Genomic DNA, 15888 nt, shown 5'->3' with positions numbered 1-15888 from the left:
ACTCCCCACGGTACTTAACTGTATTCTTTTAGTTTAGCATGTTCTACAGACTGCAAGAACGTGGGGATGGAGGGCATCTTTTGCAACCCCTTCTCCCACTTTTCATGCAAAACAAAGCATTAAATTTCAGTCACTACATGATTGAATTAATATGAAATGCATTTTTTAACCCCACTCATCACACCACTTTCTATGTTATTTTTTTCCCACTCTCTTGAGATTTTCTGTTCTTTAGAGAAATTATCTTCACAGGAGACTGAATTATAACACTCTCTAAAATAGTGGCTCTTAACCTGAGGAAGGGGAAGACAGAAGAACTTTGGGGAGTCCATCAACCCTGCAAAGTTTTGTATGTGGGAATATGAGCTTTTGCCTGGAGGGAAAGTACATAGCTTTCATCAAAATCTCCAGAAAATCATGACCCCCACTGGCCTACGGAAAAGAAAAGAAAAAAAGAAGAAAAATTCTTTGGCTAAAATGACACCTAAAATTGGTTTTTGGATGGGGACAAGAGAAGGAACAAAGCCTACTTGGACAACGCAGTTTATAGAGAAGATAAACCCACAAATAGATCAAAATGTTTTATATATCTAAAGTTGCTTTTTTTCTTTTTCAGGCTTAACTTTCTTTCCAAGGTTTTGAGGAATGACCTCAATCCTTAATCCCAACTGAAGAGGCAACCAAACAGAAAAGATCAAACATACACCGGGAATAAACTGAAGCAATGCTTTATTGCGACCACAAAGCACCAATTCAACAAGGCATCGACACACAGAGATTTGAACAAATGTCTCTTTGAACAGAGATGTAGCGAGCTCACTTTTTCAAGTTCTTAAAAACAAGTGCTCAAACCAGGAATCAAACAAAGCATCAGAGCAATTAAAAAAATACTACACCATCATGAAGGAATATATAAAAATATTCTGTACTAGTAACAAGGCTTCTTGATCTATAACTCTTGGCAAATTCCTTCAGAAACAAATCAGTATAAATACAAACCATAAAGTGAAAAAATGCTTTCTTCTTCAGAAACAAAAAGCCAATTTGAAAGTAAATCTATGCAGAAAATACTATTACCCCCTGTGAAAGAAGCTGAATGTGGATGGAGGTTCCCAAGACACAACAGAGATTCTCTTTTCAGAGGTTCTGCTCCTGTAGGGGCCATGACACACGTTCATCTCAAACATCGCAGTATATCCCAGTGAAACCTTAATAAGGTCAAGTGGAAGACCCTCTATAAAAGAGGGTGTCGGCAATTCCATCCAAATAACACAAACTCTAAGGAGCAGAGGGATTCAAGGGAGACAGCAATCTCTTTTCTCCCCTTCCCCAAGTTTTCTTGTCTTTAATCTCACTACATCTGTAACCAGAGGATCATTCCATTCAACCCTTTTTCAAGGATTTTGGGAAAGCAACCTGAAGAAAATCCCTTTGGTGGGGAGGGGTGTCCAACCATGTCAAAGATCACTCTGTTTGACAAGCTCCACCAGGAAAACCATGCTGTCCACAAATCATCCTTGCTCCTCCTGGCTGAGTTCAGGTCAGCCGATGGATTGCCTAGTCTATCCCATAGGATAACGTTTCATTTGACTGAAATTCTTTACATATACACATGTATGTATTGTTTACAAAGTTTCATCACATGAAACTAAATTATGTCATAATGTATTTCTTGAGGTCTAAGACCCCAATTTGACTGTACTATGAAGAGTTGTTCTTTAGATGCTTTGTCTGCAGAGGTTTTACGTGATATTCGTAGATTTTTAGAGCAGGCCCCAGTTTTAACTGAAGTCCTGTCAACACGTCATTTCTTGTCATCAATAGCAGGGATTTTCCATCAATTTCCTATAATGGAAGCAAAGGGTAAAACCAACATTAAGTCCAAAAGCTCAAGGATAATGAAGAACAAAAGAAGTTCAAAGGGAACATATTGATTGTCCCCAAGCTAAAAACATTACTTTTTGACTTGGTTCAAATAGAAAAAATGGACTCCTCTATTTTTATGTTCCATCTTCCACTTTTATTTTGGGATTAAATACAATCCATTGCTGATCTCATTTTCAAGATCACATCCCTAAAGCTGCATCTTAAAAAAATGACGGCAAGTTTGGCACATATACCTGTAAGGATCAGAGATATTGCTTCTAAAAGAAATAATGACACTTTCCACTTATAAAATGTATTGATGTTTATGCAAAATTTCTGTGTACCTAATTCCTAAGAAAACTCTATAAATTAGGACAGATAGGGATTATCATTTTAATTTTACAGGCAAACCAAGGACCAAGGCAAGAAGTTAGTATGCCTAAGATCAAAAAGTTAGGCAAGGACAAGGAGGATTTGAACTCATCTACCTACATCCAAAGCTGATGTTCTTTCCATAATGCCCTTCTGTTTCTCTTGACACTTGGAAGTAAGTATGTGTGGTATAGATGAACCAATAGGGGTCAGAGCGTCCTAGGTTTTCTGGAATCTTGTCAATCACAACAATGGGCAGTGGAAAAATGATTCATTCTCTGTGAACTTCTTTCCTGTCCTTTAAAAGAGGAACCATCCTGCCTCAACTCGAAAATCAACCTCTCGTGTTGAGGGCCCTATCATACTTCCTCTCAGTGGATCCTCAAGATTCCAAATAAGGTTAGTGAGGGCAGGGCACTGTCCCTGCTCTCTCAGAGTCCACTTCCCACACCCGTCAGGTACCCAACCATAGTGCCCTAGAGACCACAAAGCTTTGGGGGTGAAATATAAACAGGCTTTCCATGAAAGAGATGTAGATCCCAAATACAGAAAGTGGTTTGGAACTTTTGGAAAGGAATCACTGAGAAGGATGCTGAATACACCACCTTATTTTTGTTATTATTATTATTTTTTTATTGTGGGGACAAGTGAGCTGGCTCTGAGGGGGGTTCGGGGCTTAAGAGATGGACCAGTTTTGCATGTTCAGTAAGCCTCGACATGTCTTATGCCTGTACCTACCTCCCCAAGTGATGGACAGACAAGGGGACATGCTGTATAACTGCAACTACACGAAACTTTGACTCCCTCCTATACCGACCCCAAGAAGGCCATCCCTCCAAACTCCCTTGTGTTTTGCCAGGCTATGAAGAAAATGTGCTTCATAGGATTCACTGTGTGGAGAAACAGCACTGGGCTAGTGGGCTTTGTGACCTTAGGTAAATCCCTTCTTTCTCTATCTCCTCAGTTGAGGGGATTTGGGGGTTTCTGACAGGATCCCATGAGATACTACTTTCGCAAATCCTCCCTGTGCTGTGAGTTATACAGTCACTTGTCATTATTCCGCAACAGGCCCATGTCCTCATATCATTTGTCAACCACCTACCATGAATCAGAGCAGAAGGACAAGGAATCACTTCTAACTGCTCTATGGTGTTTTTGAACTCTGAAAACCTTTAGTTTGCTGACTACTAGGAAAAAAGGTCTCACATTAATTTGTGAGAGACGACTATTGAAAAACATGGTGCACAAAAAAGCAGTTAGTTGACAGGGCAAGAGTGGAAAATTATTTAAGGATATGGGATTTGATTTTCCATGAAAAAAGATTTTCTTCTCCTTAGGCAGCTAGTAAGCCCAAAGACGCCCATCAGTGAAACCTGCTAAAGATGCAAGTTGGCAGAGGAGCTTTTAACATGCGGAGACCACGGTAGCAGTTCTGAAGTCACTATGAGGTCACAGGAATCTGAATCATAGGTCCCTTCAAAACTCATCATCTATCTCAGTTTGACTGCGATGAAGATAGACTCACTTGGAACACTTTAGACAACAGCAAAGTCCTTCCTGCTTTCCAGCTTCCCTTTGTTGTGGCTTGCTCATACTTAACTTCCTACATATTTTAAATAGGCATCAGGAAGAGATGACACTGCTTTCATTTCTACACAACAAGAAAACTTCCCTGACGAACTGAAAGTGAGTTTTGTTTTTTTTTAATCTTCGCTGGCAAAAAAGTCCTTTTACAACTCAGCATTTCTGTCAAAAGCCAAGTATGTCTGTGAAAAATGCTGAAATTTGGATTTTATTTAAGACAAAATGGAAAATCAAGTTTCATGCTCCAATTTGATTTTCCCTTTGTTCAGTAGCCACACTGCAGTTCACCTCACACTAGGGTTGGTAGAAGAAAGCTCCATCTGGGAATCCTCATTTTAAAAATTTGAAATGAATAGAACTCATATATACAACGAAACTTTCCTCTTCAGTCATGACTATAGTAGCTCAGATGAATGGCAGTGGAACATGAATGATTGAAATGTGAGCTTCCAGGGTCAAGCAAACTGCAGGCTGACCCCAGTTCTCCACAACTTATCATGTAACCTTGTGGAAAGGACTTGACTTTCCTGAGCCTCACTTCCCACTTGCAAAATGGAAATAAGCCCCTGAAGGATTCTAGAGATTAAAATGATTCATTCCTGTGAGGCACCTAGCACAGTGCCTGACAGATAGAAGGTTCTCAATGACTACAAAGTGGCAAGAACAGGATGTGTTCCAATTCCAAATCCATCTACTGCTTCATTTCTGGAAGTGTGCTCCCTGCCCAAATGCTACCCTTTGCCAAAGGCATGCAGGCCTATTCCTGTTCAAGTTCAGAAAATTTGGTGAGGTTAAAAAAAGCTCAAAGACTACATAAAAAATTTGTCTCATAAAAATTGCAAACACAGAAAAGTTCCTTGATTAAGGAAGCAAATCATTTGTTACATAACTTCTATAAAAGATTGAGATGCAAATGAAATCCAAATTTTGCCAGTCAGCATGGTATACTAGAATGAGCATGAGATTGGAAACTAGAAGACAGAGTGTCTGATGCAGACTCCATCATCAGTAATTTTCCACAAACAACCAGTTCTCTGTACCCTGGTCTATTTATTCGTATAAATGAAGGGGTTGGAGTGTGACCAGATCCATTTAAATAAATAAACATTTAAAAAAATCCCATGATTTTGCATGTACATCATGATTAAAGCCAAAAGGAAAAGATAATTCACATCTTGAGATCATGTTTACATACCCATGGTAAGGGATACTCATTTGTCAGTTTCGGCGAAACTGTACTTTGCTCTGTCTTCACTGAAGAGTAACCAAGTACCCACTGGACAATAATATTTATGCAAAAAATCTTTGCATACTTAATAAGTTCCAGCAAGTACTCATGCATGGATGGTTTAGAGATGATAGGTGTAAATTTCCAATGAGGGCCAGACCCTAGATGTAAAAATAAATGAGTGGGATCCTTCCATGTATTATTAGCTCAGTAGACTGGCATGTATTTTGGAGTAAGTCATTATTTTATTGTTTATCAGGTGGGGCCTGGGCAAGTTACTTAAACTCTCTAAGCCTCATTTCCTTGTCTATACGATGGAGGAAAAGTAGCTACTGTGCGTCACTGCTTGAAAGGATTATTGCAATAACACACGTGAAGTAGAATGCCTGATATCTACCAAGTACTCAATAAATGCCAGCTGTTAAAAAAAAAGTATATAAAAGAATCTTCACCCATTTACTTTTCGCTCTTTCTCTCTGTGAGCCAATCTACACCTTGGTAGCGCTTACAATCGAGCCTAATTGTGATACGGTCTGTTGGAAATGTATGGGAAGAAAGATGAGGTGGGAAGAGAAGAGAGAGACAGACTAGGAAGAGTAAAAGAGTGGCTGTCAAGAAAGAGGAAACTGGTTAACAGCAAGGAAGGACAGGGAAAGTCAAGGAGAAGTCAATGGCTTTCTGATGGTAGGGCCCTGCGACTAACCCAGGAGGCCATAGTTGTGTATTTGTGGTGGCCTCTGTTGTCCCAGATGTACTGCAGAGGAAAGAGGGCTCAGTTAACACCAGAAGATGGGCTGGAACCAAACTCTGCTGCTTCCTAGTTTCTTGTGTATCATCTGCCTCATTATTTCTTTCCCCTGTGAAATGAGAGGTTTGGACTAAGCTGACTTCTGTCCATTCTAGTTCAATACGTTCTCCGATTCCAATCCTGTCTTTGATGAGCACCAGACTCACCAGCCTTATGGGAAAGTCTCCCCGTGAAAGAACAAAGCACAGACTCCTTACCGATGACCTGGAGGCATCTGACGAAATAGGCTGTCTTTTTCCAGTCCAGTCTTCCCTGTCACATTTTCTAGAACTTTCTTTGTCACAACTCTCTTGCCATTCACTATCTGGCTACAAGTGGTGACCAGTCTGAAGTTTCCCATTCCACGGCTTACGAAGGGAACAAATGTCCCAGAGGAAGGGGGACTTGGTCTGGAGCCTGGGGAAACAAACGTGGAAAATCCTGTGTCCAATATGGGGATCACATCAAAGAAGGAGGAGTGAAATCTCCTGGCCTTACCCACATGACCAGTGGGAAAATAACTGCCTGAGAAGAGGTCTTTGTCTTCAAAGACATCTTGAAAGCCGCAGTGTGGCCTCTCAAACCGTGGTTCCTCTTTCAAGCACTTTTCGTCTCTGCAGTCGCCTGTATTTTCTGTTTTGATGCGGTTCCCTCCGGACTTGTCATAGTTGTTACGTTTCTCAGCATCAGACAACACCTCGTAGGCTTCTGTTACTTGTTTGAATTTCTCCTCAGCTGCCTCCCTGTTTTTTGGGTTCTTGTCTGGATGTACCCGAAGAGCTAACTGATGGTAAGCCTTCTTGATATCAGAGGGGGAAGCGTTTTGAGGCACTCCTAGTACTTTGTAGTAATTCACCATGTTTCTTTAAAGGACCTTCCCTTACTAAGACACAGAGTGTATTTTCAGAAGAACTTCCAGGAAAGGAAGATGGTGAACTACTCCAGTCTACGTCGAGACCCTTTAAATCTTATCACATGGTTGTTGGGACAAACTCTCTTCTGAGGGAGAAATTCCTCTTTGGTGTCCTCTACAATCCCCCTACCCCCACCTCCCCACAGCTCAGTGTGGGGGGAGTGACTATGAGCTCACCATTATCAGCCAATGACTCTCAGCTGATGCTCTGCTTGCCTTGCATTCCTATTGGTGGAAAATTTGAGGTAGACGATACACATATTAGGAAGATGTCACCTAGTTTAAAAATCCAACACTGAGATGTTTACAGAAAAAAAAAATCTACATGGTCCAAAAAGAAGTCTTTACCTCATTTGTTAAAGTAACAGAAGCAAAATGGGTCTTGCCCTTAAATCCGACACAAAATCCATTTTGGCTCATTGTGAGGGCTAATGCCTTCAGTGACTTAATGGGTATCTCTGTGTTATTTAATATTTGCTGCTGGTGCAAAGTCGATGATAAAGGGGCTCTATTACAAAAACATCTCGTACACATTTCTGATGAAGGAAAAAGAATGAAACTCACTTCATCAAATGAGGAAACTGGGTTACAGAGATGTCTGCCTAGATTAAAAAAAAACCCACTAGAATAGATACAAGAAACAGAATTAGAAGTAAAGACTTCCCATGTATGGTCAGATAAGGCTTTTTCACTTCAGCTATCTTTATAAAGTGAGCCTTTTTGAAACTTTACTCTGGACTTAACAAAACTAAGTAGCAGCATCACAACAGCAATGCTTTAAAAAAAGCACTGAAGACTTTGAGGCCCAAATGTAGCAAGGGCTGCTGGTTGCTCTTTTTTTCTGGGACCCACAACTGCACATTTCTCAGACTTCCTTGCAATTTGGTGTGGCCATGTGACCATGTTCTGCCCAAGGACATATGAGGAGATGAGGTGTGCCTCTTTCTGTGTGCACCCAGCCCATAAAACCACCTACATGTGCTCCTCCTTGCACATCCTCACCTATGTGCCCAGAGCACCAGAAGGATAGAGGAAGATGTCCCTGTCTTGCACCCAGCCTATAAAACCACCTACATGTGCTCCTCCTTGTACATCCTCACCTATGTGCCCAGAGCACCAGAAGGATAGAGGAAGATGTCCTTGTCTTGCACCCAGCCCATAAAACCACCTACATGTGCTCCTCCTTGCACATCCTCACCTATGTGCCCAGAGCACCAGAAGGATAGAGGAAGATGTCCCTGTCTTGCACCCAGCCCATAAAACCACCTACATGTGCTCCTCCTAGCTACATCCTCACCTATGCCCCCAGAGTACCAGAAGGATAGAGGAAGATATCCCTCTCTTGCTCAGAATTACTTTACTCTTTATGCCAACTGAATGTTAATGTCTGGATATCTTGATTTGACTGAAGATGACTGAGCCTCCATCAACCTGGATTCTTGAATTATAGTAAGAAAAACACTCTCAAGACTACCATGGGCTGTTTACATGAATAAGAAACAAACTTCTACTATAACTAAGCCATTATATACCTTTTCATCTACTTGTGACAGCAATTGGTCTACTCTAATGTGCCATTTCCACAACTTTACCTTCATTTCTAGAACCTTCAATAATGTCATCAACCAGAAGAGTCCTACCCCTTGCAACACTTAAAGTCCAACATCCAATCTTATCTCTCACTTCTCACTCTCATTACACCCACTTTCACATTTCAATTCCACTTTCTCCAGGGTTAGGAGCCTCCTTCATACTCCTCTTTTGTATCAGTCTGTACCCCTTGGTTGGCCCTGGGAACCGTTCTTTTATATGCCCTCTCAAATTGCTCTTAGGCCATTAGTCATCCACTGTGCCCATGCCACAAACACCCCATCCAGGAGCAGTATAGCAATCCAGCTTTCCTGACTCCTATGCCTGGTGCATCTGCGGAAGAAGAGCAAGCTGTGAAGATGAAACACTACACAGGAGCCGTGTGCCAGTCTCAGCCGGGTCAGTAAAATTCCTCAGCAGTTCTTCTGCGTATCCTTGGCCAGCTGCCTCTCCCATCCCCCTTGGTGGCCACTCTTAGCCTTCACGTTCTCCTCTAGTTCCTTATTAAACCTCTCCCCATCCTGTCTGCTCCAAGTGCAGGAGCTTGCCTCTTGTTTGGCAAAGGGAATAGAAACTGTCAGGAATTCCCTTTAATGTCCCTGGGGACAAGGGAAATTTTATCTACATCCTCACCTATGCCCCCAGAGCACCAGAAGGATAGAGGAAGATATCCCTGTCTTGCTCAGAATTAATCCCTTCATATTCTTTTTAAAACAAAACAAAAAAAGAGTTGAATATTTTATTGACTCAACTGAATTAACTGAATCATATACATTATGGCCAGCATTTCATTTTATTATGGTTAAAATATATGTAACATAAAACAGGCCATTTTAACGAACTATTTTTAAGTATACAAGTTAGTGGCATTAATTGTATTCACAATGTTGTGAAATAATTACCACCATCTATTTTTTCTTCTTTTCTATCACCCCAAACAGAAACTCTATTAAGCAGTAACTTACCCCTCTCTTAACCCTTGATAATCTCTAATCTATTTTGTGTTTCTATGAAGTTGCTTATTTTAGATATTTCATAAAAATGGAATCATACAATATTTAAGTGGTTTACTTCACTTAATGTAGTGTCTTCAAGGTTCATCCATATTGTAGCGCATGTGAAAACTTCATTCCTTTTTCTGGGTGAGTAATAGTCCACCATATGTATATACCACATTTTGTTTATCCATTCATCTGTTCATAGATGCTTGCGTTGTTTCCACCTTTTGGTAATTGTGAATAATGCTGTGATGAATATTTGTGTACAATTATCTGAGTCCCTCTTTTCAAAGCTTTGTTGGGAAATGTTGAGCCATATGGTAATTCTATGCTTACCTTTTTGAAGAACAACTAAACTTTCCTACAGCAGCTGCACCATTTTATATTCCCAACCAGCAATGCATGAGGTTTCCAATTTCTCCATATCCTCGCCCTTCCATACTCTCTGATCTCATTCTTTTCCTTATCCTCAGGGGGTTTTGCTTTATTTAACTGTCCTCAATTTCATTCCATTTTAACCTGTCTAATTCTTTTGGCTACTTTCCTGCATGTAAATAAGTTTGAGTGTCTCCTCTCTTAGAAAAGAACCCTCATGCCTACATGACCCTCCAGCTTGTCTGCCTCCCACTTGTCTGCCTCCCACTCATTCCTCAACTTGGACCAAACAGTCCTCCACTTTCCAGTCATCCACCCTCCCCATTCCCAACTCCACTGAAACTCTACCATCACTCAGACCCCACTGGGGCTTCATCTTTTTGAGGTAATTGACCTTGTTAACCATTTCATTTCTCTTGCAACTCGCTCCTTCATTGGTTTCTGTACAATCTCTCTTTATTGGTTCTCTCCCTACCTCCCTGAGTATTCTTTCTCAGTTGCTTTTGCTAGTTGCTTTTCTTCTTCCAACAATTAAAACCTTGGCATTCCCCAGGGTGCTGACCTTGGCCTTCTTTTAGGCCTTTCTAAATGCCTCTCTCATTCTTACTCCTCCTATGACTGCTGACAACCTCATATCTCTGCCTTGAAGTCTCACTCTCCCCTCAGAACTGTCTGCTAGATATATACACCTGGATGTGCCACAGGTCTTCAAATGCCATGTGCCCTAAACTGTGCCATTATATCCCTTTTACAACTTACCTCCCACAAACATCCTGGTGAATGGCACTACTTCACACCACCCAATCTAGAAACTTGGCAGTCACCCAGGTCCCTCCCTTCCCCACTTGTGGGCGGTGAGATTGGTTTGGGGTTATGGTGGAGAACAGGGATGAGACAAATCTTCAACCTCCATTGATGATGATTCACTGAATTCTTCTGGCCATCTTCCCCAGATTTTCTTACCCATCTTTTCCTTTCCTCAGTAGAATTGTTGTAGCAACTTTCCCATCTTCTATCTCCTTGTCCTCCAATCTACTCTCCACATTGCCACAAGACTGATCTTTCAAAAACACAAATCCCATCCTGACACTCACTTCCCACTTAATATCCTTCTGTGGTTTCCTAGGGCCTTTCAGGTGAAGTCTCTTTTGGGCCAGGCAAATGAAACTATCTGTACTCTGGACCCCTGTTTATCTTTCAGGCTTATCCTTTGACGTTCCCTGCTTCACACCTCTTACTCCAAGGCACTTGGAATTCTCAAGATAAACCGCATTTTCTCATGTCTTCATGCCTTTGTATTTGAGCTTCCCCTGCCAGGAATTCTGTGCTTCCTTCAAATGGTTCCCATACATATAATGGTTTCTGGTAGTTTTGTTAAAGTAAAACAATACTTGTAATAGTGAGCATTATTTACTTCAACAGTTTTGTATTCATTTTAATGAGTGTTAGAAAAAGCTACAACAATTACTGAAACACCTGAATGAGTGAATATGTCACAGAAGCACCATGTATGTTACCTGGCTAAGCGATAATGTCTTATAACTGGTCTCATTTCAAATAAATGACTTAAACAATCATCTGAGATTTGTGTATTTGTTTATAGAAATCTGCTCTATTTCAATAAAAAACTCAAAGGGTCCTTTCACTATCAGCCAATTTTCTTAGCTATTTTCTTATTGTTAGCATCATCCATTTGCTTTTTTAACTATTTCCTAAATATTTATAAACTGGAAGGACATATTAGCAGAGTTCACTTCTCCTACTGATTACGTTATAAAATATTTTAAGCATTTCAGAAATCTTCAGCTATTAAGAAATATCAGATATCAAAGCACCTTAACTATTTTCAGTAGCTAGTATTATAAAATGCTGATAAAGTAATAAGAATTATTTCCAGTTTGTGGGCTTCTAACCGGTCTCACTCAGAGCTGGATTTACCACGAAGCTAATGAAGCTTAACTTTTGCCTTAGTAATTTTGCATTCATATTTTCAAAATTTTTTCCCCAAAGAGGGCTCTTAAAATTGTAAAAGTTTTAGGCCTCCCAAAACCTGGATTTGTCCTGAGTCTAATTAGAAATATCTAGCAGAGGGATGCCGGGGTGGCACAGTTGGTTAAGTATTGGCCTTTGGTTCAGGTTCTGATCTCAGAGTCCTGGGATCGATCCCCACATGAGGCTCCCTGCTTAGTGGAGAGTCTGCTTCTCCCTCTCTCACTGCTCCCCACTCCCAGCTTGTGCTCTCTCTCTCTCTCTCTCAAATAAATAAATAAATAAATACCCACCAGAATTGGTACAGTTGAAATCCATCTGGTGATGACTTAGGCCACTAGGCTCAGAGTTGCTCTGATTGGCCTCCCCACTTTACTGCTCCATTTGGAAGTAGTGTTATTTGGCAATTTATAGCAGTGAGAACTTTTACTCACATTTGTGAAGTCAGTGGCTTCAGAAAGTTAGCAAATAGTCATCTGAAAAAAAAATGCCAATCTTTGCATTTCAAATGAATGGCTTAAACAACCAGTTGGGCATTTCAGAGTAAAATACTGCTTATATGTAGTTTGGGGAGGTAAGGAGATAATAGAGTAAAACTAGTCACCATGAATTGCATATTACCTAGTGATACATATTGTTTTGTAAATCAAAATCACTGACGTTACTCACTTGTAGGTTTGAGGAATCTGAACAATATGAACTATATGACACTGATTGGCAGATCACTGCCTTCCATCTACTTTATATATAATCTGAGTATGTGAATCAGAGAGATGAAGACATGGAAGTGAAGTGACTACACTCCGAGGGGCAGAGCTGTCTGTGAGCTGCATGAGGGTCCAGTCTGAGGGGTGATGGTGCTGTACTGGACTGCCAGCATTCCTTAACTGGGAACTAAAAGCATAGTCAGTAGAGAAGCTTTACACCAGAGAATGGTGCTCATTTAGCTTTCAGAGGCTGACACAATAAGCCTTGTCTTAAATGTTCTGTGAGGAAGTTGGAGATGCTTTGGAATGAAGTTAATCACAAGGTTCTTTCTCTCTCTCTTTTTTAAAAAGATTATTTATTCATGAGAGACACAAAGAGAGAGACAGAGACAGAGAGGCAGAGACAAAGGCAGAGGGTTTGGGACTCGATCCTGGATCCCAGGATCAAGCCCTGAGCCAAAGGCAGATGCTCAACCACTAAGCCACCCAGGTGTCCCTCAAAAGGTTCTCTAAAAAACTAATGCTCTTGGGACACCTGGGTGGCTCAATGGTTGAGCGTTTGCCTCCAGCTCAGGGTGTGATCTCGAGGGTCCTGTGATTGAGTCCCACACCGGGCTCCCCATGGGGAGCCTACTTCTCCCTCTGCCTGTGTCTCTGCCTCTCTTTCTCTTTCTGTGTCTCTCATGAATAAATAAAATCTTTTAAAAAATTAAAAACAAAACAAAACAAAAAAACTAACGCTTTTAGGAATGTAACATCCCTGAAGTATCTTTAACTCTTGAAAACCAGGCAACCCATGTCTATGGGGAAGTGCCAATTTTTTATCACCTAGTCACCAAAATTCAACTGTGTATATATATCATCCCAAGTAGTTTTGTGCTCTGTGCTGTGCATTGCAAGCATACTTCATGAAGGCCAATTCTAAGCTAACATTTTACTATTAAAACAATAGTTTGAGCAATATTTTGTCTGTCTAAATCAACATTCACTTTATAGAAATTGGGAGTCCTAGAAAGACAAACACTTCAGGATCTTCCAGTGACCAATGTCAATCAGGAGAAAAGAAACTAGGAATCATGTGAATCATGTGCTCTGCACCACAGCATGTGAGATCTATCTGCCAAAAGACACTTGAGAAAACAGCCACCACCCCATGGGAAAGAGAGTACTGACAGAGTTGTCATTACTGTCTCCTTTAGAAAGAACTCCAACCGCCTCCTGCTCTTACTGGCCAGTGAACCCTCTGGAGCACCATGCTAACGAGGTCAGCCAGCCAAGGAAGAGGGATATCACTGGCCAGAAGAGTAAAACAACTTGAAATACACACACTATTGACACTAGGCCATGGAGGGTGGGGCAAGGGGCTGGGCAGGGGCTTAAACCTTCCCTCTTGACAGTTCTTTTGGCTTATAGTTGTGGCTCACACAGTAGGCTCAAAAGAGGTTTTCCAGAAGAAAACTTGATACAGATCATTACACCAGAAGGAAACTTACTGGAAATCACTGTCATGTGGCAGTGTGCCTGCACAGAGAAAAGGAGATTATGCAAAGATCCCCAGCTTAACCAGATGTTTCATACCAGAGGAACATCGGAACATTCCTGCCCTTTGGACAAACCTCGCTCGGCCTGACATCTTCCAAGGAGGCATGCTACTAGAAAGCCACATCTGTGTCTGGTTGCTACAGCAACAGACTATCCAGTATTGTACTGTGAGACCACACCACAAAGACAGCTATTCTCCTGAAAGTCCGCTCAGCTAAGGGTGGGCATGTCTAGCATCACTGTCACTATCTTAGCTCTAAGTTCTGATGACAGTTCTGGAGGCTGGGAAGTCCAAGTTCACAGTGCCAGTGTGGTCAGGCTCTTGGTGAGGCCCTTTCTTCTTGCTGCATGCTCACATGGCAGAGAAAGTTCTTTTCAGGGTGCTAGTCCCATCACGAGGGCTCCACACTTATGATCTCATCTAAATCGACTGATCTCCCAAGGCCCACATGTTAATATCATCATATTGGGAGTTAGGGTTTCAACATATGAATTTGGAGGGTGGGGCACAAACATTCAGTCCACTGCGGTTGGCCATGAAACTAAGCTCCCCACAACATTGACAGTTCTACTATCCTTTTTAGACCTGCCCTTTTCTAAGGTGGGGGTAGGGGTACCCTCCAGCCCTGTCCTGCTTCTGTCCAATGGCAGGCCAAAGCTTTCCCTGAGGAGATTTCAGGTCTTTCTTATTGTTTCTCAGCTACCATGAATTGGAATATGTGCCTGGAAGGGTCACATGTTTAGGCTGGGGGTGGTCTCAGTCTTCCCATCTAGGGTGAACTTGAGGTTTACTGACAGGAAGATCCTTGAAGGTGAAACATGAAGCTTTCTAAGGCATGAGGCAGGGTAACGTGGTAAAGGATCCTGCTCCTTAGTCCTCATGGAAATCACAGTGACTACTTGTCTTATCAGGCTGAACCTGACCAGTGGCCTCTTCTTGCCCTTCCTCCACCTCCTTTAAAGAGAAGAGGAAAGACACGGAGAATTACATAGCAGGGGGAAGATTTGGATCACTTTCAGGGAATAATTTAGACGAACTCTCTCCTCCACCCAACCATCCTTCCATGAGAATGAAGGAGCTTGAGCTTCTAGACCATGCTTACAAAACACCAGTGCCTTGGGAATTCACTTCTCAGGCTCCTGAGTTGGGCTCAGCACAGTAGCAACATGATGCCCTTTCCCCACTTAAAGGACTTCTGAATGAAATGCTTTTAGAAAGTTTGTTCCCTTTTGCTTCTCAGTATTCTAATGCCAGAGTGATGTCATCCCTGGGAGAAAGGGCCCGCTTCTGGGCCAAACTCAGAGCTGGCCAGCTCCATTCTGAGGTCCTGCACAGAATCTGGAAGGCCCAAAGGACACCCCCTCCCCTCAATCTGGGACATCTGCCTCAGAGGAGTCTGAGTAAAAGCCCAATCTGAAAAATGCTTTTGGGCAGCTGGGAATTTGGCCAAGAGACCTTTCAGCTAAACCCTTTTTTGTTGTTGTTGTTAACCTTTTACAATATTATTTAAATTTAATTTTAGAAGAGAATTATTCAACTGTAATGACACAAATGGGTATTACTCCATTAAAAACTAAGATAAAATATGTTCCAGCTGATAGGCCTTTACCTTTCAACCTGAGCTATTCTCCCCCACGATTTTATTATAAAAATTTTCAAACATAAAGTTGTAAGAACATACAGTGAACACCCACATGACCACCATGTAGAGTCCACAATTAGCATTTTCCTTAGTTGCTTTATCATGTCTATTCCTCTACTCATTCCTCTATCCAATTACCAAGCCATATTTTGATATTTCAAAATAAGTTGTATAAATCAGTATATTCCCCTAAACACGTTTATTTGCATACTACTAATTGCTTAATAGTTTTTATAGTTCTTTTGAGTTAAAATGTAGAGACTGTGTAACACACAAATCTGCAACATCGGTATA

The 15888-nt window shown here is 41.3% G+C and overlaps 1 protein-coding gene across 6 annotated transcripts in view; it reads right to left on the bottom strand.

Annotated features, from left to right (window-relative positions):
- Nucleotides 1-712: 712 nt before the first annotated feature.
- Nucleotides 713-15888, bottom strand: part of SAMD13 (sterile alpha motif domain containing 13) — a 40660-nt gene continuing 25484 nt past the window's right edge. Inside the window, exons 5-7 of one of the 6 annotated variants that reach the window (XR_013384212.1) lie at nt 12137-12178; nt 6928-6975; nt 1650-1845 (exon numbers count right to left, since the gene is read on the bottom strand). Coding sequence is in view for 5 of the 6 variants with exons in the window: in XM_077905219.1 (XP_077761345.1) it covers nt 1818-1845; nt 6056-6696 (669 nt within the window). In the remaining variant the exon portion in view is untranslated. The other 5 variants (XM_077905219.1, XM_077905221.1, XM_077905222.1 and 2 more) reach the window with 5 other exon arrangements.

Source organism: Canis aureus, chromosome 8 (assembly GCF_053574225.1).
Source record: "Canis aureus isolate CA01 chromosome 8, VMU_Caureus_v.1.0, whole genome shotgun sequence".
NCBI classification, from domain to species: Eukaryota; Metazoa; Chordata; class Mammalia; order Carnivora; family Canidae; genus Canis; species Canis aureus.
The sequence above is the reverse complement of the archived record's forward strand: the minus strand, read 5'-3'. Positions and strand labels throughout refer to the sequence as shown.